Source organism: Saimiri boliviensis, chromosome 2, assembly GCF_048565385.1.
Source record: "Saimiri boliviensis isolate mSaiBol1 chromosome 2, mSaiBol1.pri, whole genome shotgun sequence".
Taxonomy (NCBI): domain Eukaryota; kingdom Metazoa; phylum Chordata; class Mammalia; order Primates; family Cebidae; genus Saimiri; species Saimiri boliviensis.
The window spans coordinates 103882881-103908659 of record NC_133450.1 but is presented as its reverse complement, the minus strand read 5'-3'; the positions used below and the strand labels follow the sequence as shown (position 1 = coordinate 103908659).

General features: G+C 39.4%; 1 protein-coding gene and 1 non-coding gene across 6 annotated transcripts in view; both read left to right on the top strand.

The window, feature by feature from the left end:
* The window catches only part of TOGARAM1 (TOG array regulator of axonemal microtubules 1), a 107505-nt gene that overhangs the window by 60256 nt on the left and 21470 nt on the right, over window positions 1-25779 (top strand). For 4 of the 5 annotated variants that reach the window (XM_010341110.2, XM_010341109.2, XM_010341111.2 and 1 more), the window contains 6 exons: window positions 674-827; window positions 4954-5107; window positions 14945-15050; window positions 15892-16127; window positions 17919-18077; window positions 24913-25039. In XM_010341110.2, coding sequence (XP_010339412.1) covers window positions 674-827; window positions 4954-5107; window positions 14945-15050; window positions 15892-16127; window positions 17919-18077; window positions 24913-25039 — 936 coding nt within the window. Of the gene's footprint in view, window positions 1-673; window positions 828-4953; window positions 5108-14944; window positions 15051-15891; window positions 16128-17918; window positions 18078-18275; window positions 20530-24912; window positions 25040-25779 lie in introns of those variants that run through there. The other variant, XM_074393999.1, reaches the window with a different exon arrangement.
* Window positions 19255-19359, top strand: LOC120364189 (small nucleolar RNA U13). Its single transcript, XR_005579530.1, has one exon. It is a non-coding gene; the product is annotated as a small nucleolar RNA U13 (small nucleolar RNA).

Here is a 25779-nt window from a genome sequence, read left to right as displayed (position 1 = left end):
CTGCAGTGAGCCATGATCGTGCCACTGTACTCCAGTCTGGGCAACACAGTGAAACTGTCTCAAGGAAAAAAAAAAGAAATTTTGATCCTTTTTTTTTTTTTTTTTTGAGACGGAGTTTCGCTCTTGTTAACCCAGGCTGGAGTGCAATGGCACGATCTCGGCTCACCGCAACCTCTGCCTCCTGGGTTCAGGCAATTCTCCTGCCTCAGCCTCCTGAGTAGCTGGGATTACAGGCACACGCCACCATGCCCAGCTAATTTTTTGTATTTTTAGTAGAGACGGGGTTTCACCATGTTGACCAGGCTGGTCTCGATCTCTTGACCTCGTGATCCACCCGCCTCGGCCTCCCAAAGTGCTGGGATTACAGGCTTGAGCCACCGCGCCCGGCCAGAAATTTTGATCCTTAATCATTTAAATAATAGATTATTCGCGCTTCCCACTTAATAAAGGCATTCTCATTCTGGGGATAAAATATATAATATACTTTATACTCTCTGTATACTTTATATTTTACTTTACTATATATACATATATATGTATGTATGTATTCCGTTTTCTAGGATATACTCAAGTAGTGACAGACTAATATCCTCAGATACAAGTTATCTGAGATGAAGATATTTTAAATATCAAAACCCCTGAATATTTTCAGACTTTCAACTTTTTCATTCAGGTTAAAGTTTCTATTTCAAAATCTACTTATAACAAGATGAGACAAAAGAGAAAAGAAGAGAAAGAACTGTTTCACAGTAAAGACAATGAAAAGAAGGAACAAAATTCCTGGGAACGAATGAAACATAAAGGAACTGAGAAAATGGCATCTGAAAGTAAGTGGAATTTAAGTGTTGTCTTGTTTGTTTGTTTTTGAGTTGGAGTCTCACTCTTGTCGCCCAGACTGGAGTGCAGTGGTGTGATCTCGGCTCACTGCAACCTCCGCTTCCTGGATTCAAGTGATTCTCATGCCTCAGCCTCCTGAGTAGCTGGGATTATGGGCACCTGCCACCACACTCGGCTAATTTTTGTGCTTTTAGTAAAGATGGGGTTTCACCATGTTGGCCAGGCTGGTCTCGAACTCCTGACCTCAAGTGATCTGCCCACCTCAGCCTCTCAAATTGCTGGGATTACAGGCGTAGGCCACTGTGCCCTGCTGGTATTTTTTTTCCTACTAATAGTCTAAAACTGGTGAAATGAAGTTTCACTGAGGGTAATACATGACTAAGAATGAAATATCTTATATAACACTGAAATTTGCAAGACCCATAGCTTCTATTTTAATTATATGTAACTATTATAATAATATGCTTTCTCATAAAAAGAAAAATGATTGTGTTTCTCCATTCTAGACTTAATATTTTTGGAGATGAGTAGGGTCTATCAAAAAATGAAAGTTCTCTTTGAGAAAACATTGCCTTCAGCTCTCCATTGAAAGGGTCCAGTTTAAAATGATCACCATCTTTATTGTTTTCAGTCAGATAAGTCACTTATTTAGCTATAAAGGGTAAAGTCACAAATGCTTGTTAAGCTGAAGAGACCACATGTGGTTCAGTGCATTTGTGCCAGAAAGAGTACTGAAGGAGGAGTCAATAGACAGACCTGGCTTCTTAAGTATCAGTTCTGCCTTTAATTAGCTTTGTGACCTGGAAGCAGCCCTCAGTTTTCTGCCCCTGTGAATGTCTTAATTATCTCAAAGGTCCAGATTGTCTCAAGGATCTCTTCTATACTCCCTGGAAATAGTCCTGTTTTGCTAAGGAGTAGTATCCCATTTTATAGCAAAGACAAGTGAGATGGTGAAACTGGTTTATGTTATATCATGATCCAAAAAAGTCATCACATTTGTCATTTATTCAGTCTATCCTTGAGTACCTAGCATGTTATAAGCTTTGCCAAGAGTAGGCTCCAGGTTTCCTGGTGGTGTTTTTTTAAAATATTGAATACATGTTAGGTATAGTAGTAACTAGGAAAAATCGTAAGTTGAAGTGAAAAATCGTGTGAACTATAATAAACATTAAGTATTATTGCTTAACTATTTTGTTAAATATTAATTATTAAGAAAACTGCATGAAATACAAACACTCAAGTTTATGTTGTATCTGAAGTCTAGATAGCAACAAAATAAGAAGTTTAGAAAAAAATACTGTAAATACAATAGACAGTATACTTCTCTTGAAGATAAAAATAAAAAAGATTTAACCTAAATTAATGTCTGAGGATTTTCCTAGCTTTTATTTCCATTATAATGCAACAAATATAGCAAACTGTATTGTCAAAGGTAATCATGATTGAGAGTTGCCTGATGAGAGGTGTTAGCCTGTAAAATTGTGGCTAAAGATGTCGGTAAAACCCATTAAATGTAGGTGTTTGTGAAATTTAACCCTCTTAGCAGTCTCAGATAATTCACTGTTTGTTATTGTCGTAACATTCAGTGAGAGAAAAACCCACAAACTTCCTACCTAACTTAGCCAATAGGAAAAGTAGAACTAGAAATACAAATATTGCAAATAGTAATATATCATAAATTTGGGGGCATTCATTCTTGATGGAGACATCAACTAATTTTGTGATTTCTGCCTATAATGTAGGCTTTAAGGATTGGGTTTCTGAGAAGTATAAGGAGAGTACTTTGAAGTCACTCTGATATTATCTGAAAATAAGAATATGCTTACACAGTTTTTTTGTTGATCAGCTCAAAGTATAGCTGTTCAGCTCTATGGTTATGAACATATTAGCAGAAATAATTTTTAATAGCTAAATTCTTATTGGATATGTCTCCAGTTAAGAAACTTTCTATCCATTAGATCACTTCTACTCAAAGTGTGTTTCATAGACTGTATGAACTGTTTATTACTTATCCATGATAAAATAAATGCAAACAATATTTTGCTTCTAGAAATTATTTTAATAATTTGACAGTGCCACAGCACTTTCATATTACTTTATAAAAGTATCAGTCTGCAACACAGTGGAAGTTTAAAAAAAACTTTATTTGAGCATCGCTACTTTCAATTGATATTCTATATACCTCCTTTTCCAAAATAGCATTCTTCTGGGGAAAACAAAACAAAGATAGGTGTCAGTACTTGATATTGTTATAATCTCAAGGTTGAAAACTTGGTGTTTATCTGTATCTCTTTCTAGTGAGTTATTGTTTCATGAGAGTGGGAATGGATTAGATATATTAAGGGAATTCTTAAAACTTCCACATTGGTTTCTTCATCTGTAATGTAGGAATAATAATTATTACACAGAGTTGTTGAATGAATTAAATTAGGTAGTATAAATGAAGCACTTAGCACAGTACTAGGGAAGATAATAAATGATAATAGTGCTATTTTTTAATATGCTATTATTTTAGGATTGGGATATTCCAAAGCTGGAGGATTCTGTTTATACATGTCAGTCTTATATGTGAAGCCTAATGTGGGTACACCTGAACCATTAAAAAAAAAAAGTGAAAGGGGTCTGTTATATTCTTTAATTCATACATCATCTTTCTCATATAACAAAATCTGGTACTGATTTATCACTGTAGTAATTCAGAGCATCATATTTACCTTTTTACATTTTTTTGTTGGATATGGGATAAATTTTTTGCAAGTGAGATTCTTATATTTGTGATTTCCTGTAACATCTTATTACAGATAACATGGTTAATAAATAATTTTTGATGATAGTTACTTTATAGTGACTAATATTTCCTTTTTAAAAATATTTCTTGGCATGGCATGGTGGCTTACACCTGTAATCCCAGCACTTTGGGAGGCCAAGGCAGGAAGATCACAAGGTCAGGAGTTTGAGACCAGCCTGGCCAACACGAGGAAACCCCGTCTCTTCTGAAAATACAAAAATTAGCCAGGTGTGGTGGCAGGCACCTGTAATCCCACTACTTGGGAGGTTGAGGCAGGAGAATTGCTTGAACCTGGTAGGCAGAGGTTGCAGTGAGCCTAGACTGCGCCATTGCACTCCAGCCTGGGCGACAGAGCAAGACTCTGTCTCAAAAAAAAAATCTCTTAATATGGAAAAAGAGCCAGTAAATCTTCACGTGCTTATAAAAGCCCATTCTGTTTGACTCTTTATCATACCTCCACTGCATGTGTCTTGAATTATACAGTGCTCTCAAGGGCATTATCCTGAGCATTGAGAATGATTTGTTTCTTCAACTTCTAGTGCATTGCCTTACGCCTGGAAAATGCTTGGTCAATGTCTTATTATAGAGGAAACATCATTCTTATTGCTACACATGGTCTTAGAATTTGTAATAGGCCACTAATTCTATATCAATAGAGAAAATCAACTAGAATTCTACATACAGATCCATGAAACTTCATCCTTAATTCTCAGTTATAAAACAGGTATATATCCACATTTTTATAAAATGGGATCATACTGCTTCTTTTGCTTTTAGCTATTAAAGCTAGACTTTGTTATGACTCATGACTGAAACTACTTACATATTTATATTAAATATACTTTGTTAATAATTTTGTACATAGAAAGTAAAGTTTTCAATAGTTTTGGTTTCTGGGTACTGTAATTTTCCTCAAGACTAAACTAATAGTACTAGTTTACCTATAGTCAGAATAATGTTTGTATCCTTTGTATAAAGAGAACTTGCTGGGTATAGTGGCTCTCGCCTATAATCCCAGTACTTTGGGAGGCTGAATAGGATGGATTGCTTTAGGTCAGGAGTTCAAGACCAGCCTGACCAACATGGTAAAACCCCCATCTCTACTAATAATGCAAAAATTAGCTTGGCATGGTCATGCATGCCTGTAGTCCCAGCTGCTTAGGGGAATGAGGCAGGAGAATAGCTTGAACCTGGGAAGTGGAGGTTATAGTGAGCCAAGATTGCACCACTGCACTCTAGCCTGGGCAACAGAGTGAGACTCCATCTCAAAAAGATGAAAATTTAAAAAAAGGATTCTCTTATAGTTTATTTAATATATTTTGTTTAAGGTGAAACATCTACTGGAGCCATTTTGCAGTTTAAAGAAAGAATGCCTTCTCTCACTCATAGTCCAGAAGTAATGGATTTATCAGAACTACGGCCCTTCTGTAAACCAGAAATAGCATTGACAGAAGCCCTGAGGCTTTTAGCTGATGAAGACTGGTAAGTTCGCCATCCTTAACTTAAAACTGAGCAGGGTTCAAAAGCTTTCTGTAAATATTTAATTAAACATCTTGGAACACATTTTTAATTAAAATAATCTTAGTAACAATTATTTAATTCTTAGGCAGGAGAGTCTTTTCAGCTTATTAATATAGCAGAACTCTGGCCTTAATAGTACTGACTTACAAGGTGTATTATAACTTATATGCCATAAGCATATAATTTAGCTTTATTATGGATTATGTAAAACTCTTTGATATTAGGATACAAATTTCACCATTTCTCAAAGTATTTTTCTGTGAAATATAATTTTTAATAGTCCTGGAAATACCTGTCTGCTCATATTGCAGTTATAGCAGCCACCCAGCCAGCCCAGCCAATAACTCAAGGGACACAAAAATACAGTGGCAGTGTGCATCCCATGTGTTTCAGCAGGAGCGTCCACTTACTGCCCTTGTTTTAATTTCCTACCTTGTTCCTTCAATATCTCTCATTGTCCCTATCTTATACTTCCTCATCAGTTTTGCCTTTCTCCTAGAGCATATTCATCAACTTTAAAATGTGCCATAATATCTCCTATTCTTTAAAAACCTCCAGGCCAGGTGTGGTGGTTCACACCTGTAATCCCAGCACTTGGGGAGGCTGAGGCAGTGGCGGATCACAAGGTCAGGAGTTTAAGACCAGCCTGGCCAACATAGTGAAAACCTGTCTCTACTAAAAATACTAAAAAAAATTAGTTGAGCGAGGTGGCATGCACTTACAGTTTTAGCTACTTAGGAGGCCGAGGCAGGAGAATCACTTGAACCTGGGAAGTGGAGGTTGCAGTGAGCTGCGATCATGCCATTGCACTCCAGCCTGGGTGACACGGCGAGACTGTGTCTCAAAACAACAACAAAGAAACCTTGCTAAACTGCACATCTTCTTTCTGTTTCATCCCCTACCTACTCTTTTTTAACTAACAGTCCTCAAAAGAGCTGATTTGTTGTCTCTACTTTTTTACCTCATGTTCTCTTCTCAACCTTCTTTAATTGGCTTTCCGCTGTCTCCACCAGGACTATCACTTCACTAAAAATGAAAAAGTGACCATTTCCCTAAAAAAATAGAGTCATTTATTAGTCCTCATCTTACTTGACCTTTCAGTAACACTTGACATCTTAAATTTAACATATTCAGAAAACATTTAAGGATCAAATACAGAAAAGAAATCCTGAACTTTTTCTTCCTGTCAACATGGATTAACAGGTACTGAATTTGCCCTCATACATGAAAGATCTAACAAAATTATACAAAATATATTAAACAATAGTTTTCAAGGACCAGGCATGGTCACTCATGCCTGTAATTCCAGCACTTTGGGAGGCCAGATCACTTGAGATCAGGAGTTTGAGACCAGCCTGGCCAACATGGTAAAACCTTGTCTCGGCTGGGCGCGGTGGCTCAAGCCTGTAATCCCAGCACTTTGAGAGGCCGAGACGGGTGGATCACATGGTCAAGAGATCGAGACCATCCTGGTCAACATGGTGAAACCCCGTCTCTACTAAAAAATCCAAAAAAATTAGCTGGGCATGGTGGCGCGTGCCTGTAATCCCAGCTACTCAGGAGGCTGAGGCAGGAGAATTGCCTGACCCTGGGAGGCGGAGGTTGCAGTGAGCCCAGATCGCGCCATTGCACTCCAGCCTGGGTAACAAGCGAAACTCCGTCTCAAAAAAAAAAAAAACAAACCTTGTCTCTACTAAAAAATACATAAAATCAGCTGGGCATGGTGGTGCATGCCTGTAGTACCAGCCACTTGGGAGGCTGAGGCAAAGAATCGCTTGAACCTGGGAGGCAGAGGTTGTAGTAAGCCAAGACTGTGTCATTGCACTCCAGCCTGGATGTCAGAGCGAGATTCCATCTCAAAAAAAAAAAACAAGTTTTCAAGATATTGTTCACCAGTCTATAGAAAGATTTTGATCTCTGAAAGACAGGAAATAAACCAGGTGAGCCCTGCAATTACCCAGCTTGCTTTGTGGAGAGTGTTTCAGATTGCAGCTAAAGGAGGGAAAAACAGATAGATAGCAGCAGAGATGGACATGGTGCTAGATGTTTGAGGAGGCCATGGTGACTTGACCTTGCAGGACAGTATGCCAGACAGAGCTCCACAGAGAACTCCAGAGATCATAAGAGGATTTTACTCAAATATTTAGCAGGAAACTGGTCAGGGAATACATGTAAATAAATTTCCTGAGGCCAAAACAAGAACCACTCAAAACAGTTACAAGGAACAATTTCTGGAGCATAAACAGTGTCAGTAATATTTCCTGTTCCCACCAGCAGAGTGGAAAAGTTCATAATTCATAAGGCATTGGGTAGAATACTCGGAGAGTTTTGCTCCATAATGTAGTTAAATAAACCATAGACTGAATGGGAGTATTGTTTTACCATTCTTATATATGAAATGATTTATGTCACTTCAAGGTAGACCTGTAAGTAACCAGTAAAATAACACAAAAGTTTTGTTGGTAAGGCAACAAAGGAGATAAAATTTAACTATAAAAATAATTACAAAGAAAAGATGGGACAAATAGAAAACAAACAGTAAGATGATAGACTTAAACCCAGTTATCTAATCACATGAAATATAGATGAACTAAACATCCTAGTGAGATTAGATTAAAAAGCAAGACCTGACTATATGCTACCTATAAGAAATTCAGTTTAACTATATAGGTACAAATAAGTTAAAAGTAGAGATGCAAAAAGATGTATACCATGCTAACAGTAATCAAAAGATAGATTACATGGCTATATTAATGTCAAAGTATATTTCAAAGCAAAGAGTATTAATCAGAGTATTTTATATTGTTATGTAACAAATTGCCACACATTCAGTAGATTCAAACCACACATATTGATTAACACTCAGTTTTCTGTGTTAAACGATCAGATACAAGTTAACTCAGTTCTTTGCTCAGGATATCACTAGGCTGAAATCAAAGTTTCAGCCAGGGATGCGATCTCATCTCCCAGTTTTCTTCCGCTCATTGTTTGGAAGAATTGTCTTCCTTGTGGATGTGAAACTGAGGTTTTCATTTTTGTATTAGTCCGTTTTCATGCTGCTGATAAAGACATACCCAAGACTGGGAAGAAAAAGAGGCTTAATTGGACTTATAATTCCACATGACTGGGGAGGCCTCAGAATCATAGTGGGAGGTGAAAGGCCCTTACATGGCAGCAGGAAGAGAAAATGAGGAAGAAGCAAAAGTGGAAATCCCTGATAAACCCATCAGATCTTGTGAGACTTATTCACTATCATAAGAATAGCATGGGAAAGACCAGCCCCCATGATTCAGTCACCTCCCCGTGGTTCCCTCCTGAGTTCTGGGACACAGCCACACCTTATCAGTTATCTTGCTAGCTGTCAGCCAGGGACCCTCTCATCTCCTAGAGGTCACCCTCATGTCCTTATTATGTGCCACACACACATAGATCCTCTCAACGTGTAGCTTACTTCTTCAAAGCCAGGAGGAGAATGTCGGCTGCTGCTTCTTATCTCTTTTATTTTTATTTATTTATTTATTTATTTATTTATTTTAAAAGATGGGGTTTCACCATGATGGCCAGGCTGGTCTCGAACTCCTGACCTCAGGTGATCCACCCACCTCAGCCTCCCAAAGTGCTAGGATTACAGGTGTGAGCCACCAGGCCCGGCCTTATCTCTTTTAAAGGAGGTAAAGCCTCCCCACAATAATCTCCTTTTTGATTAACTTGAAGTCAGCTGATTAGGGACCATAATTAAATCTGCAAATCTCTTTTGCGATCAAACTTAATATGATCACAGGGAGTGATATCCCAACACATTCATTCTCATGGAGAGGGTGTAATACAGGATGTGTAAATCAGGGGTAGGAATTATGGATGTCATCTTAGGATTCTGTCTATACATCCACAATAAAGAGGGTCATTTTATAGTTATAGAGGAGTTAATTCATCAAGAGGACATGGCAGTCCTGATGTTTATTTACCATATAATATAGCTTGAAAATATATTAAGCAAAAACTAATAGACCTGCAAGGAGAAATAAATCTCTAATTATAATTGAAAATTTAATGATCCTCTCTCATTAATTTATAGAACAAGTTGATAGAAAAGCATGTAGAAGATGTAGAAGATTTGGACACTTTTTCATATGTATATTTAGTAGAGATGGGGTTTTGCTATGTTACTCAGGCTGGTCTCAAACACCTGGTCTCAAGCAATCCACCCATCTCAGCCTCCCAAAGTGTTGGGATTACAGGCTTGGGCCACCACACCTAGCCTCAACAAAAGTATTAACCAATGTTCTCACGGGATCCTTAGGGTGTTCATTTGCCAGCCAGAGACCTCTGTGGCCAGTGGTGCCTTTGCCCAAGTTTTGCTCAGGTTCACTTGGGCTCATTCTGCCCACGTGTCCTCGCAGGCTGTGCTCGGCTTTTGCTACCAGCCCAAATCCTGTGCCTGCAAAGGGTGAGCCAGGTAGAGAGCAGCAAGGGGTGCATGAGCATAGGGTCTGGCCACTACACACAGCCAGGCATATCGGCTGGAGCAGGATAGGCAGTTCCAGGCACTGGCACAACTGCTGACTTGCTGCTGCTACAGCTGGACCAGACCTACCACAAGCAGCTTCCACTGCAGGCACCAGGGAATGTGGTGGCACCTGGAAGCTTGGAGATGCCAGCAACTGCAGAGCCCCAAAGAGAGTGTCACAGCCCTGGCTTGGGAAGCTCCTAAGTCTGGGTTCCCCAAAGGGCCACAGCTCTTTTTTCCTTTCTTCTCTCTTTCTCATTGCCTGCAATGTGATGAGTGGTAGGGTGGGGTTGAGCAGTGTTTCAGCCCTGTTTGTGTTACAGATTTTTCAGTCCCACCATTTGGTGTGTCCCTAATTCTTGTCCCACGTCCAGGAAGAATGAGGCATGTGAAAGACTGGAACATACCTTCAGTTGTGGAGCAAGGTCAGAGGTGCTTTATTGAGCAACAGTATAGCTCTCAGAAGAACCAAATTGGGCAGCTCCTTTCTGCAGGCAGATCATCCTGACACCTCTGCAGCCCTCAGTGGAGAGGAGACTTGCACTGGGTAGCTCCTATCCACAGTCAGGTCATCCTGATGTCTGTGCAGCCTTAAGTGGAGAGGAGACCTGGAGTGGATAGCTGCTATCTGCAGACAGGTCCTCATGACACCTCTGCAGCCCTCAGCAGAGAGAAGTCCCAGAGCGGGTAGCTTCTATCCACAGGCAGGTTGTGCTGATGAGTGTACAGCTCTCAGCAGAGAAGAGACGCATAGAGTGTACTTTTCTCCACAGGCCAGTTGTCCCATCTGCCAGAGTCTGGCTGAGTCCAGGATTTTTATGAGCTTCAGATGGGAGGAAGTGTGTGCTGATTGGCCCACGGGCAGGCCTGGAAAAAGCACCATAAGTTCTCACTTTAGTCTGTGGAACTGGCAGTCCAGCCCCACAAGCTTCAGGCTGTCCCTGACTTGAAGGTGGGGTTTCACCTGCCCCTTTCTGCCCAGGAACCTGTCTGCCTCCTGCTGCCATCAACCTGTTGTCCACAACACCCAGGCTGTTCATGCTGAGGGGTGCCTGCAGGCCCACACCAGGCTACCCTCAGCACCCTCCCAGCATCCCTCCCATGCTTGTAGTGCCCAAAGTCCAGAGGGGACCCAGACAGCAGGGGGCTGGCATGTCAGCACCACCACAAGTGCTGCACACCTGGCCAGGTCCTGACAGCACCTGGGGTCAGCTGCAACCATACTCCCAAACTGGAGGTTTTGCTGGGAGTGGGGAGAAGCCAGGCAGTGGAAGAAGGCACTTCTGAGCCTGTGTGGGCAGGGAGGCTTTCAGGGCCTGTGAAACCATAGGGATACCCAGGTCTGCAGCTGCAGCTGTGTGCCTGCAGCTATGCCCAGGAGGGCGGGGCTCCCACCCCTTCTACTCAGAAAGGAGCTTGGCTTCCACTTGTTTCTGGCTCCTGCTGGCTCCACGGAGCACACAATCTTAGCTGCACCTCCCCTGCTGCAGCCAGTGTCTGCAGCAGCCACTCCAGATGGTCCTCAACTGCTATCAGTGTGCCTAATTAACATTTATAACATATTCCATCTACAGCAGCATAATTCACATTCTGTTCAAGTTCACAAGATATATTTACCAAGAAAGACCTTATTCTAGGCTATAAAACAAGTAATTTAAAAGGAATCACATTTTACAAATTTTGTTCTCTGGAATTAAATTGGAAATGAATGATGAGTATTTGGAAAATGCCCAAATATTTAGAAACTACATAACACACTTATATGTGTAACCTGTGGATCTAAGAAGAAATCAAAAGGAAAATTAGAAATTATTTTAAATTTGATGAAATAAAGAATGAAACATCAAAATTTGTGGGATGTAGCCAAAATAAAGAGGAATATGTGACACTATGACACCCATATTAGAAAAGAAGAAGAAAAGTTCTATATCAAGGAATAAGCTTTCACCTTAAGAAACTAGAAACAGAAGAGCAAATGAAACTCAAAGTAAGCAAAGAAAGGAAATAATAAAGATCTGTGTGAAAATCATTGCAGTGGAAAACAATAGAGAAAATCATTGAAAGCAAAAGCAGGTTCTTGGAGAAGATCAAGACAATGGGTAAGCCTCTAGTCAGATTGACCATGGAAAAGAAGAGGAAAATTGCTAACATCAAGAATGAGAGAAGAAACATCACTACTGATCATACAGTTATTAAACAGATAATATAGAAATATGATAAACAGCATGATGCCCCAAAATTCAACAACTTAGGTGAAATAGACAAACTATTTGAAAGAACCAAACTGCTAAAACTCATTCATAAGGAAATAGATAACTTGTGGCTGGGCACGATGTCTCACACCTGTAATTCCAGCACATTGGGAGGCTGAGCAGGTGGATCATTGAGGCCGGGAGTTCGAAACCAGTCTGGCTAACATGGTGAAACCCTATCTCTACTAAAAAAACAAAAACTTAGCCGGCTATCGCGGCTCGTGCCTGTAATCCCAGCTATTCAGGAGGCTTAGGCATGAAAATTGCTTGAACCCAGAAAGAGAAGGTTGCAGTGAGCTGACATTGCATCACTGCACTCCAGCCTGGGCAATAGATCAGGACTCTGTCTCAAAACAAAAAACAAAAAACAAACAAACAAAAAACTTGTATAACCCAGTATCTATAAATGAAATTGAATTTTTGTTTAAATTTTCCCACAAAGGGGCAGGGAGCAGTGGTTTATGCCTATAATCCCAGCAGTTTGGGAGGCCGAGGCAGGCAGATCACTTGAGGTCAGGAGTTCAAGACCACCTGGCCAACATGGTGAAACCTCGTCTCTACTAAAATTACAAAAATTAGCTAGATATGATGGTACATGCCTGTAATCCCAGCTACTCAGAAGGCTGAGACAGGAGAATCACTTGAACCTGGGAGGCACAGGTTTCAGTAAGCCAAGATCACACCACTGCACTCCAGCCTGGGTGACAGAGCAAGACTCCCTTTGGGAAAAAAAAAAAAAAAAAGGTTTCTACAAAGAAACCTTCATTTTCTGATACTTTATACCAAACATTTTAGGAAGAAACCAATTCTACATATACTTCTAGAACACTGAATAAGATGGAGTTCTCATCTCATTGATTGAGGCCACCATTCCTCTGATACCAAAATCATACAAAGACTGGAAAACTACAGATCAATTCCTAATATAGCACAAGAACTTAGAGATAAAAGTTCTTAACATAGAACTTTTTATTTCCTCTCTTCCTAATCTGAAATATGCTTCTCCCTCAGTGTTCACTGTCTTAGTTAATAGCCCTGCCATATACATTTGATTGTTCTTTCCAAGTTAGGGTTGATTTTTTTTTTTTTTTTTTTTTTTTGTCTTTCTTTGAGACAAAGTTTCACTTAGTCACTCAGGCTGAAGTGCAGTGGCATGACCATGGCTTCTGCAACCTTGACCTCTGTGGGCTCAGGTGATCCTCCCTCCTCAGCCACCCAAGTAACTGGGACTACATGTACACACCACCATGCCTAGCTAATTTTGGTATTGTTTGTAGAGACAGAGTTTCAACCAAGCTGGTCTCTAACTACTGGTCTTAAGCAATCTGCCCACCTCAGCTTCCCAAAGTATTAAGATTATATGCATGAGCCACTGCACCTGGCCTCTCATTTCTGTACATTCCATCAATTCTTTTTTTTTTTTTTTTTTTTTTTTTTTTTTTTTTTTTTTTTTTTTTTTTTTTTTTTTTTTTTTTTTTTGAGACGGAGTTTCGCTCTTGTTACCCAGGCTGGAGTGCAATGGCGCGATCTCGGCTCACCGCAACCTCCGCCTCCTGGGCTCAGGCAATTCTCCTGCCTCAGCCTCCTAAGTAGCTGGGATTACAGGCACACGCCACCATGCCCAGCTAATTTTTTGCACCTTTAGTAGAGACGGGGTTTCACCATGTTGACCAGGATGGTCTCGATCTCTCGACCTCGTGATCCACCCGCCTCGGCCTCCCAAAGTGCTGGGATTACAGGCTTGAGCCACCGCGCCCGGCCACATTCCATCAATTCTTATATTTTCAGAACATATCCTGAAACCAATTACTTACTGTAGTCTCTGCTGCCATTCCTCTAGTTCATGCCATAATTATCTCCCACACAGCTATCGTAGTTTCATCACTGGTTTCCATGCTTGTATTATTACTCCATCTCCTTTAATAGCCGTTGCTACTGTTAAAATATAAACTAGACTGTGGGACTTCTCCACAGAAAGCACTTTGGTAGCTCTCTAGAACACTAGTGAAAAAAATTAAAAATCCTTACCAAAAATTGTAACTCTTTATTACCAAGGGTCAGATAATGAAGGACCAGCTAACAAGGCCTATTGTTGAACCATAAAAGTGTCTATTCATCAAGAAGATGTATTAGTCCTAACACACACACACACGTAATCTTTTTGCTAGTGGAGGATCTTACCTTGATGTTGATGGCTGCTGACTGATTAGGGTGGTAGCGGATGGCCATGGCAATTTCAGCAATTACAGCAAATATTACTGCTCATTGACAGTGTACCTGGTCACTCATGAGCTCTGATGGAGATGTACAAGGAGATTAATGTTGTTTTCATACATTGTAATATAACTTCAATTCTGAAAATTTAGCATGTAAGAATCATACAGATTTTGAAAGTCCAAGATGGCATCTTCTTCTAATAGGAGGCTGTTTCCTTTACATTGAATATCTGTTGTTTTGTGTAACTACATGTATCTATTACCTTACCTGGATAACTTGCTGCTGCTTCTACATTAGCACCTACTGCTTCACATTGCATTTTTTTTCCCCCCGGAGATGGAGTCTTGCTCTGAAGCCCAGGCTGGAGTGCAGTGACACGGTTTCAGCTCACTGCAACCTCTGCCACCTGGGTTCAAGCAATTCTTCTGCCTCAGCCTCCCAAGTAGATGGAATTACAGGTGTGCACCACCATGCCTAGCCAATTTTTGTATTTTCAGTAGAGACAGGGCCTTGCCGTGTTGGCCAGGGTGGTCTTGAACTCCTGACTTTATTATCCACCCACCTTGGCCTCCCAAAGTATTGGGATTACAGGCCTGAGCCACCTCACCCAGCCCACACTGCACTTTTATGTTATGGAGATGGCATCTTTCCCTCAACCTCATGAACCAACCTTTGCTAAACTCAAACTTTTCTTCTGAACCTTTCTCACCTTTCTGAACCTCTTCCTTGACAATATCCCATACACAGAAAAGAAGACATCTGTGATCCTGTTTCAGTTGAGTCCCATTTAACGAATGATTTTGTAATTTCTTTTTCCCATAGGGAGAAGAAAATTGAGGGACTGAATTTTATTAGATGCTTAGCTGCTTTTCATTCTGAGATATTGAACACAAAATTGCATGAAACAAATTTTGCAGTTGTTCAAGAGGTAAACTTATTTTTTGATAAGTTAAGTATTATTAGAATAACAAGGAATAAATATGCTATGTTTATTTGACCTTTAAAATTTTTAAACTCCTCTGTACTATACAATATAAAAGGCTTGTATTTAATTAAAGTAGACCTTGTCTTAATTTGCAACATTAAGAGAAATTTAATAGATGTTGATTCTTAGGACAAAAGATAACATATATTAAGATATGGGGCTTTGTTTTTGAGATGGAGTCTTGCTCTGCTCCCCAGGCTGGAGAGCAATGATGCAATCTTGCCTCACTGCAACCTTCTCCTCCTAGGTTCAAGCAATTCTCCTGCCTCAGTCTTCCAAGTAGCTAGGATTATAGGCACACACCACCATGCCTGGCTAATTTTTGTATCTTGAGTAGAGATAGGGTTTTACCATGTTGGCCAGGCTGGTCTTAAACTCGTGACCTCAGGTAATACACCTAACTTGGCCTCCCAAAGTGCTAGGATTATAGGCGTGAGCCACCACACCCAGGTAAAGGTATGTTACTTGAGGACAGGAGTTCGAGACCAGCCTTCCCAGTATGGTAAAACCCCATTTTGACTAAAAATACAAAAATTAACCAGGCATGGTGGTTTGCACCTGTAATTCTGGCTACTCAGGTGCCTGACATGCAAGAATCACTGGAACCCGGGAGGTGGAGGTTGCAGTAAGCTGAGATCATACTACTGCACTCTAGCCTGTGCAACAGAGTGAGACCCTAACTCAAAAGCAAAAAAAAAAAAAAAAAAGTAAAATTCCTTTCCAAGTTATTACTGATTTTCTTGCAGAGTATCAGCAAAATGTACATTTTGAAATGTTTTTTTAGGTGAAAAATTTACGTTCTGGAGTTTCTCGTGCTGCTGTGGTCTGTTTAAGTGATCTTTTCACCTATTTGAAAAAGAGCATGGATCAAGAATTAGATACCACAGTAAAAGTTTTGTTGCACAAGGCTGGTGAATCAAATACATTTATAAGAGAAGATGTTGACAAAGCATTGAGAGCTATGGTTAATAATGTAACCCCTGCACGTGCAGTTGTTTCTCTTATCAATGGCGGACAAAGGTAATGTTTAAAATAATCTTGAAATGTCATTAAACTAAAGATGAAATATTGCAATCAGGGATATAGAAAAGAAACCACGAAATCTTAGTATTATATCAATCAAAGAACATGTATTAAAAAGTTCCTGTGAGATAAACATTATACTACATGCTGAATATGAAAAGAATAATGTTGTTATTATTTTTCTCATAAAATATTTATATTTCTTGTGTCCCTAGGGCACCTAGCAAAGTGTCTGCCACACAAAATCATCTAGACAATTTGGCTTTAGGAGACTTAAAGTTATTATTTTTATTAATTTTTATTTCAATAGCTTTTGGGATATAAGTGGTTTTTTGTTACATGGGTGAATTATATAATAGTTAATTCTGAGATTTTTGTGCATACATCACTTGAGTAGTGTACATTGTATCTAATGTGTAGTTTTTATCCCTAGCCCCCCTCCTCCTCCTCTTCTTTCTCTAAAGATAATTATATATATCACCCTGTATGGCTTTGCATACTCATAACTTAGCTGCCACTTATAATATAGACATATGGTTTTTGGTATTCCACTCCTGTGTTACTTCACTTAGAAAAATGGCCTTCAGCTCCATCCAAGTTGCTGCAAAAGACATTATTTAATTCCCTTTAATGGCTGGGTAGCATTCCACGGTGTGTGTATATATATATAATATATATATATTATATATATATATATATATATATATATATTTACCACATTTTCTTTCTTTCTTTTTTTTGAGACGGAGTTTTGCTCTTGTTGCCCAGGCTGGAGTGCAATGGTGAGATCTTGGCACACTGTAACCTCTGCCTCTGGGATTCAAGCGATTCTCCTGCCTCAGCCTCCCAAGTAGCTGGGATTACAGGCATGTGCCTCCATGCCCAGCTAATTTTGTACGTTTAGTAGAGACAGGGTTTCTCCATGTTGGTCAGGCTGGTCTCAAACTCCCAACCTCAGGTGATCCACCCACCTTGGCCTCCCAAAGTGCTGGGATTCCAGGCTTGAGCCCTCACACCCGGCCCACCACATTTTCTTTATGCACTGGTTAGTCAGTGGACACTTAGGTTGGTTCCACATCTTTGTAATTTTGAATTTTGCTGCAATAAACAAGTGCAAGTGTCTTTTTCACATAATGACTTCTTTTCGTTTCGGTAGGTACCAAGCAGTAGAATTGCTAGATCAAATGGTAGATCTACTTTTAGCTCAATAAAAGTCATTTTAATAGCCTTACTCTATTGTTATTTCAATAATGTTATTTACATTCATTCATAGATCTATAACTAAATATCAGTTTTGTTTTGCTTTTAACTTTTTGGGAAGTAATAAGTAATGCAAATAATTTGTTATTTTAGTCTCCCAGGATGATTGTTGAGGAGCTGTTAAATCATTTAACTTTAAGATAGGTCTTTGGTTTTGCATGGTGGCTCATACCTGTAATGCCAGCTCTTTGGGAGGCCAAGGTGGGAAGATCCCTTGAGCCTAGAAGTTCGAGATCAGCCTGGGCAACATAGTGAGACCTCATCTGTACTAAAACTAAAAACAAATTAGCTGGGTGTCTTGGCACATGCCTGTGGCCTCAGCTACTTGGGAGGCTGAGGCAGGAGGATCACTTGAACCCAGGAGGTTGAAGCTGCAGTAAGCCATGATTGCATCACTGCATTCTAGATTCAGTGATAGAGCAAAACCCTGTCTCAAAAAACAAAACCAAAAACACCCCATAGATCCATAGATCTTCGGAGAATAGTTTATATAACAACTCCGTTTTAACTGATCATGTCTCCTTGTAGCCATTTACACATTGCTGTAAGAAGGTGTACAGCCCAGCATTTATCAGATGTATTGGAATTTATGGAACCAGAACGTATTTTATCTGCAACAAAGGATATGGCTGAACGTATATTACCAGCTGCTGCTAAGTTTGCTCAAGACAGTTCACAAGAAACCAGGTGAATATCTGCTAATGTTTGCTAAATCTATTGTTAATAAGGGCTTAAAAGTAGGAAAAGAAAGAAAGATGAAAGAAAAATGAACATTTTCTAAATGGAGAAGTGGGGTCCCCAGGGATTGGTGCTGGGGGATGGTCTTATTTAACCAGTTTGTAAATATTCTTGAGGGAGTGCACAGTGAATTCTCCAAATTTACAGATGACACTACATACTTCTGGGTAGTAAGATGCCAAGTCACAGGGATGAACTTCATGAACACGGCACAAGACTGTATGAGTGGGCAGAAAAGTGGCAGAAGAACTTCATTATGGGCAAATGTAAGGTAATGCATTTAGGGGAAAATAATATATTCTCCAAGCAATCAGGTAAAATCAAGGAAATAGGTACACATGAAAAATACAGGAATACTACATAACAATATATTATCCCATGAAACATGAGGTATCTGCAATCTGAAAACTACACAAATTTCCGATGGTTGTACTTGAAAAATAATTTTATGAAGTTTAAGAAAAGTCAGAGATACCTTAAAATTATAAGGAAAGAAAAAAAGAATAGTCAGAGAAAGACATACAGGGTAATATGTATATTACACATTACAATAATTAAGATGTTGGTAGTATTATGGCTGTGGTGGTGACAGAAATTTTGGATGTAGTCAGACACTTATGTTAAATTTCTTGTCCCCATAATTGTTTGTTCTTAAGCAAGTTACTTAATTTCTGTTAGTCTCTGTTTCCTTGTCTATAAAATTAGGAAGGGTGGACTATAGGACCAATAATGTCCCATATAAAATATAAAATTTTTTAGCAATGATATGTGGCTAGGCGCAGTGGCTCATGCCTATAATCCCAGCACTTTGGGAGGCCAAGGAAGGCAGATCACCTGAGGTCAAGAGTTTGAGACCAGCCCAGCCAACACTGTGAAACCCCATTTCTACTTGAAATACAAAAATTAGCCAGGCATGGGTGGCATGTGCCTGTAATCCCAGCTATCATTGAACCTGGGAGGCGGAGGTTTCACTGAGCTGATATTCTGCCATTGCACTCCAGCCTGAGAAACAGACAGAGACTCCATCTCAAAAAAAAAAAAAAAAAAAAAAAAAAGATTGATTTTTTAAAAGGATCTGGGTCATAAGGATTAAAGTAAAGAAAGATATAACATTTTTAACATTTTGATCCTTTTGTAGTTCATGAGCATGATGATTGCGTGTTCACACGCTTCTGTGAGATGTGCCACCCTTGAACCTTGTTACGACAGTCGGCACATTACCCATCTGACCTGAAAAAATTTTTTTAACATTTTAAGACAAAGATGTTTGTTACTTTAGGTAACTGCTGGAGTTAATATTATGGAACTCATTGTACCTAAAGATAATACAGAAAGTAAATGTATTAGTTTTTCATTGCTGTGTAACAGATTAACACAAATGTAGCAGCTTAAGGCAACTCACATTTTTTGGCTTAGAATTCTTTAGGTCAGAAGTCTGGCATGGCTCACTTCAGTTCACTGCCTGTGGTTTCAGAAGGACAAAATCAAGGTGATAGCAGTGCTGAGCTTTGCCAAATTCAGTTCCCTGTGGTTGTAAGACTCAGGACGGCCAAGCATTGTGACTTGTGCCTAAAATCCCAAAACTTTGGGAGGCCAGGGTGTGCAGAACACCTGAGGTCAGGAGTTCGAGACCAGCCTGGACAACATGGTGAAACCCCGTCTCTATTGAAAATGCAAAAATTAGCTGGCCGTGGTGGCACGAGTCTGTAATTCCAGCTACTCAGGAGGCTGAAGCAGGAGAATCACTTGAACCCAGGAGGTGGAGGTTACAGTGAGTTGAGATCCACTATTGCACTCCACCCTCAAAAAAAATAGACTGAGGTCTGCATTTCCTCACTGGCTGTCAGCGAGGGTCCTTGCTTAGCTCCTTAACACTATTCACATTTCTTTGCATGCAGCCCTCCTCTGGTTTTAAGCCAGCAATGACATGTTGAGCTCTTCTTTATAGGATCTTTCAGACTTCGTCTTTTTCTACCAGCCACAGAAAACCCTCTGCTTTTAAGGGCTCGTTTGATTAGATTAATTCTACCAGGTCATGTCATTATTATTATTATTTTTTAAAGATGGGGTTTCACCATGTTGGTCAGGCTGGTCTTGAACTCCTGACCTCAGGTGATCCGCCCACCTTGGCCTCCAAAGTGCTTGGATTACAGGCGTGAGCCACCATGCCTGGCTCACGTCAGTATTTTAAAGTTAACTGTGTTATATGACATAACATAATCTTGGGAGTGATATCTTTTTTTTCTTTCTTTTTTTAAAATTATACTTTAAGTTCCAGAGTACATGTGCAGAACATTCAGGTTTGTTAAATAGGTATACAATGTGCCATGGTGGTTTGTCGCATCTATCCCCTATCATCTACATTAGATATTTCTCCTAATGTTACCCCTCCCCAATACCCCCACCCCCTGTCCCTACCTCCCCTAACCCCCCCGACCCCTGACAAGCCCCAGTGTGTGATGTTCCCCTCCGTGTATCCATGTGTTCTCATTGTTCAGCACCCACTTAGGAGTGAGAACATGTGGTGTTTGGTTTTCTGTTCTTGTGTCAGTTTGCTGAGAATGATGGTTTCCAGCTTCATCCGTATCCCTGCAAAGGATATGAACTCATCCTTTTTTATGGCCGCATAGTATTCCATGGTGTATATGTGCCACATTTTCTTTATCCAGTCTATCACTGTTGGGTATTTGGGTTGATCCCAAGTCTTTGCTATTGTAAACAGTGCCATAATAAACATATGTGTGCATATATCTTTTTAATTGAATGTTATAATCCTTTGGATATATACCCAGTAATGGGATTGCTGGGTCAAATGGTATTTCTAGTTCTAGATCCTTGAGGAATCGCCACACTGTCTTCCACAATGGTTGAACTAATTTACACTCACAGCAACAGTGTAAAAGCGTTCCTATTTCTGTACATCCCCTCTAGCATCTGTTGTCTCCAGATTTTTTAATGCTCACCATTCTAACTGGCATGAGATGGTCAAGGGATGTGAAGGACCTCTTCAAGGAGAACAACAGATCACTGCTCAAGGAAATAAGAGAGGACACAAACAGATGGAAAAACATTCCATGCTCATGGTTAGGAAGAATCAATATCGTGAAAATGGCCATGCTGCCCAAAGTAATTGGTAGATTCGATGCTATCCCCATCAAGCTACCATTGACTTTCTTCACAGAATTGTTAAAAAAACACCTTAAACTTCATATGGAACCAAAAGAGAGCCCACATAGCCAAGACAATCCTAAGCAAAAAGAACAAAGCTGGAGGTATCATGCTACCTGACTTCAAACTATACTACAAGGCTACAGTAATCAAAACAGCATGCTACTGGTATCAAAACAGAGATAGACCAAAGGAACAGAACAGAGGCCTCAGAAGTAATACCACACATCTACAACCATCTGATCTTTGACAAACCTGATAAAAACAAGCAATGGGGAAAGGATTCCCTATTTAATAAATGGTGTTGTGAAAACTGGCTAACCATATGCAGAAAGCTGAAACTGGATCCCTTCCTTATACCTTACACAAAAATTAAATCCAGATAAATTAAAGATTTAAACATAAGACCTAACACCATGAAAACCCTAGAAGAAAACCTAGGCAATACCATTCAGGACATAGGCACAGGCAAGGACTTCATAACTAAAACACCAAAAGCAATGGCAACAAAAGCCAAAATTGACAAATGGGATCTAATTAAACCTAAGAGCTTTTGCACAGCAAAAGAGACAATTATTAGAGTGAACCAGCAACCAACAGAATGTGAAAAAAATTTTGTGGTCTACCCATCTGACAAAGGGCTAATAACCAGTCTACAAAGAACTTAAACAAATTTACGAAAAAAACCCACAAAAAACCCCATCAGAAAGTGGGTGAAGGATATGAACAGACGCTTCTCAAAATAAGACATTTATGCAGTCAATAAAACATATGAAAAAAGCCTCATCATCACTGGTCATTAGAGAAATGCAAATCAAAACCACATTGGGAGTGATATCTTATTACATTCACAAATTTTAGAGATTGGAGCAGGACATCTTTGGGGAATCATTTTAAAGTTCTGCATATCACATTAATGTTCAAAAAAATTCAAGAGTTAAATCATGATAGGCTAGTTAGAAACAAAATAAGATGTTCTTTTCTCTGTCTTTTATCACCTAGTTAAAAAAAAAGATTTCTTAATGGCTATCTTGTGTGCTTCTTTATTTAACCTTTCCTTAATGGCATAGTAATTCTTTCTAGCCCATTTTGTCATATCTTAGATTCTTACTTAAAGTTATAAAATTATAAAAGTTACAGTTAATTTTTGAGTTTCGTATTTCTCACATTTTGTGTCTCTGTTGTTTGCTTACTTGTTCATATCATTGGGCCCTATAATAGACCTACAGTCCTTAACATTGCAGGCTAAACCTTAGAACTCCCCTTGAAAATACAATTCATTAGGAGCTGCTTATCTGGATATAGACCTTATTCTGGTTGTGGAGAGAGAAAAGTAATATTCTCTGACTTCACTTCTCTCTCTGCAGTTTCATTACATTTGAATGCATCTGGTTGAGATACATGATCTTTTTCTTTTTGGAGACAGACTCTTGCTCTTTTGCCCAGGCTGGAGTACAGTGGCATCATCTCAGCTCACTGCTACCTCTGCCTCCTGAACGCAAGTGATCCTCCCACCACAGCCTCCTGAATAGTTGTGACTACAGGCACGTGCCACTATGCCTGACTAAGTTTTGTATTTTTTTGTAGAGATGGGTTTTGTGATGTTGCTGAAGCTTGTCTTGAACTCTTAGACTCAAGCAATCCACCCGCATTGGCCTCTCAGAGTGCTGGGATTATAGATGTGAGCCACCGTGCCTGGCCGAAACAGGTCATCTTAAGATCATCCTGTATCCTCCCACCTACAAAACCCCACAAAAGCCTATCCTTTGCTTGTTTCTTTTTTCTTTTTTTTTTTTTTTTCTTTTTTTTTTTTTTGAGACAGAGTAAGACTCTGTCACCCAGGCTGGAGTGTAGTGGCACAATCTCAGCTCACTGCAACCTCCATCTCTCACATTTAAGCCATTCTTGCACCTCAACCTTGTGAGTAGCTGGGATTACAGGCATGTGCCACCACGCCTGGCTAATTTTTATATTTTTGGTAGAGACAGGGTTTCACCGTGTTGGCCAGGCTGGTCTCAAACTCCTGGCCTCAAGTGATCCACCCACCTTGGCCTCCCAACGTGCTAGGATTACAGTTGTGAGCCACCATGCCCAGCCTCTTCTCCGGTTCTTTTTGTTCATATATTCCAAGTTGTGAGTAAAAGTGTAACTGTAATTTATTTTAGGTCTCGGCCTCCTTGAAGATGAATAGTGTAGTACTATTTTGAAGTAGTATAAGAAACCTACATTCTAAAATACCTCCAGTATGCATTTCTGTGATATCTGAATTTCCACCATTAGAATCACTGAGCTTAAAGTATTATGCTAAGATGATTATTTTAAATTCTGTTTATTCATATAATATAAAAAAAAAACTTAGTTTTTAAGATTACTACCTTTATTAACATATCAGCCACAATTTATCAACTAACCTTGGGTGTATTTTAGGTAGTAAAGAATAGGATTTTGAAGAATCAGAACTCCGGTAAGTTTTGGCTAAGGAAAGGGAGGGTTGACTCAGGCCAGAACATCTGGCCAGTAGGTGGACAGCAGATGGTCAATGGGCAAGGGGCCCAGGACAGAGACAAACTTCTTCTGACTCACAATTCAGCCTGATGCCAGTATTGATATGTACCCTGGGGTGCCTGAAAAATAGAATCAAAGCTTTTGTCTCTCCATCTGACACAGGGCAGAAGGATTTGAAGACAGTGACTTTAAATCTGTTGGGAACATCCCCACAGATGTTTTTGTTTTTGTTTGAGACGGAGTTTCTCTCCATTGCCCAGGCTGGAGTGCAGTGGTGTGATCTCGGCTCACTGCAACCTCTGCCTCCCAGGTTCAAGCAGTTCTGCCTTAGCCTCCTGAGTAGCTGGGATTACAGGTTTATGCCACCACATCCGGCTAATTTTTGTATTTTCTTTGTAGAAGAGACGGGGTTTCACCATGTTGGCCAAACTGGTCTCGAACTCCTGACCTCATGATCTGCTTGGCCCAGCCTCCCAAAGTGCTGGGATTACAGGCATGAGCCACTGCCCCCAGCCATAGATGCTGCTTAACTTACAATGAGGTTATATCCTAGTAAACTCATCATGAATAGGAAATACCGTAAGCCAAAAGTACATTTAATACACCTAACCTACCAATCTTAATAACTTAGTCAAATAATCATAACTTAACCAAGCCTTACCTTAAACATTCTGAGAACACTTTCATTAGCCTGCGCTTGGACAGAATCATCTGGCAACACAGTACACTGTAGACTATCATGATCACATGGCTGACTAGGAGCTGTGGCTCACTGCTGCTGTCCAGCATCTCAAGAGAGTGCCATACTGCATATCACTAGGTATGAAAAGATCAAAATTCAAAGTATGGTTTCCACAGAATGCATATCTCTTTCACACTATTATAAAGTTGAAAAATTACAAGTCGAATTGTAAGTCAAGAACCATCTATACCGTCTAGGGTATCCTGTATAGTTAGGATATATGTATTCTGGAGATTACTTAAAATAGGAATGGTAATCTTGCTGTTTGATAGTTTTTCTTTTCCACTATTGAAAACAGTGCACCTAAGGACAGAAACTGAGCTTGTTAATGTCTAAAATGTAATATACCTATTTTTCAAATATTCATAGGTTTTATGGTCGAAAGATGCTGTTCTTCATGATGTGTCATCCTAACTTTGAAAAAATGCTTGAAAAGTATGTCCCATCTAAAGATTTGCCATATATTAAGGAATCTGTTAGAAACCTACGACAAAAGGTATGTGGAAAAAGTTTGTTTTATAAAAGACTTTAAAAGCAAAGTTTATTTTTACATCAAGGTAAAGGATAGGAATAATTACTTATTTGATTATTTCTCTGTTAATCATTTGGAGTATGTCTACAATAGCATTTCAACAACTGTAGTACTAAGTAGACATACATATTGTCAAGCTTTGGAAGTAAATGTTTATTGAATAGAAGCTTGATGTTTGGTGGAATATAATTTGGCTTATTGGAGTTGTGAGACATGGGTTTGAATCACAGCTCTGACAGCAACTGTGTATCTTACACGTTTCTTCTTTAACTAGAATTCTCACTTTATAAAATGAGGATAATAGTGTTTACCATTCTTAGTCCCTGCTTTATTTACCTTGTATGTTCCACTATTAGAGCTACTACCATACTGCAGAACATTTATAAGTAGCTCCTTGAGGGTAAGTGCCATGTCTTGTTTGTCCTGGTAGATAATGGGAATTCAGTAATATCCATGAAATGAGTAAGTGAGAGAATATCAAATGAAATAAAATATAAAAAGTTATCTATTTATATATTATTTAAAAAATATGTTTAGTAATGTAAATGTTTTCTATTGTAATTTATGTCATTTCTCTCTGATAACCTTGGGCTAAGGACTCACTTATAAAGGAATAATATTACAAAGATATATAACAATAGACATTTTGGAGCAGTTTTTTTCTGCCCATTGAGCTTGAAGATTTCAGCTTAGTTATCGTGGAG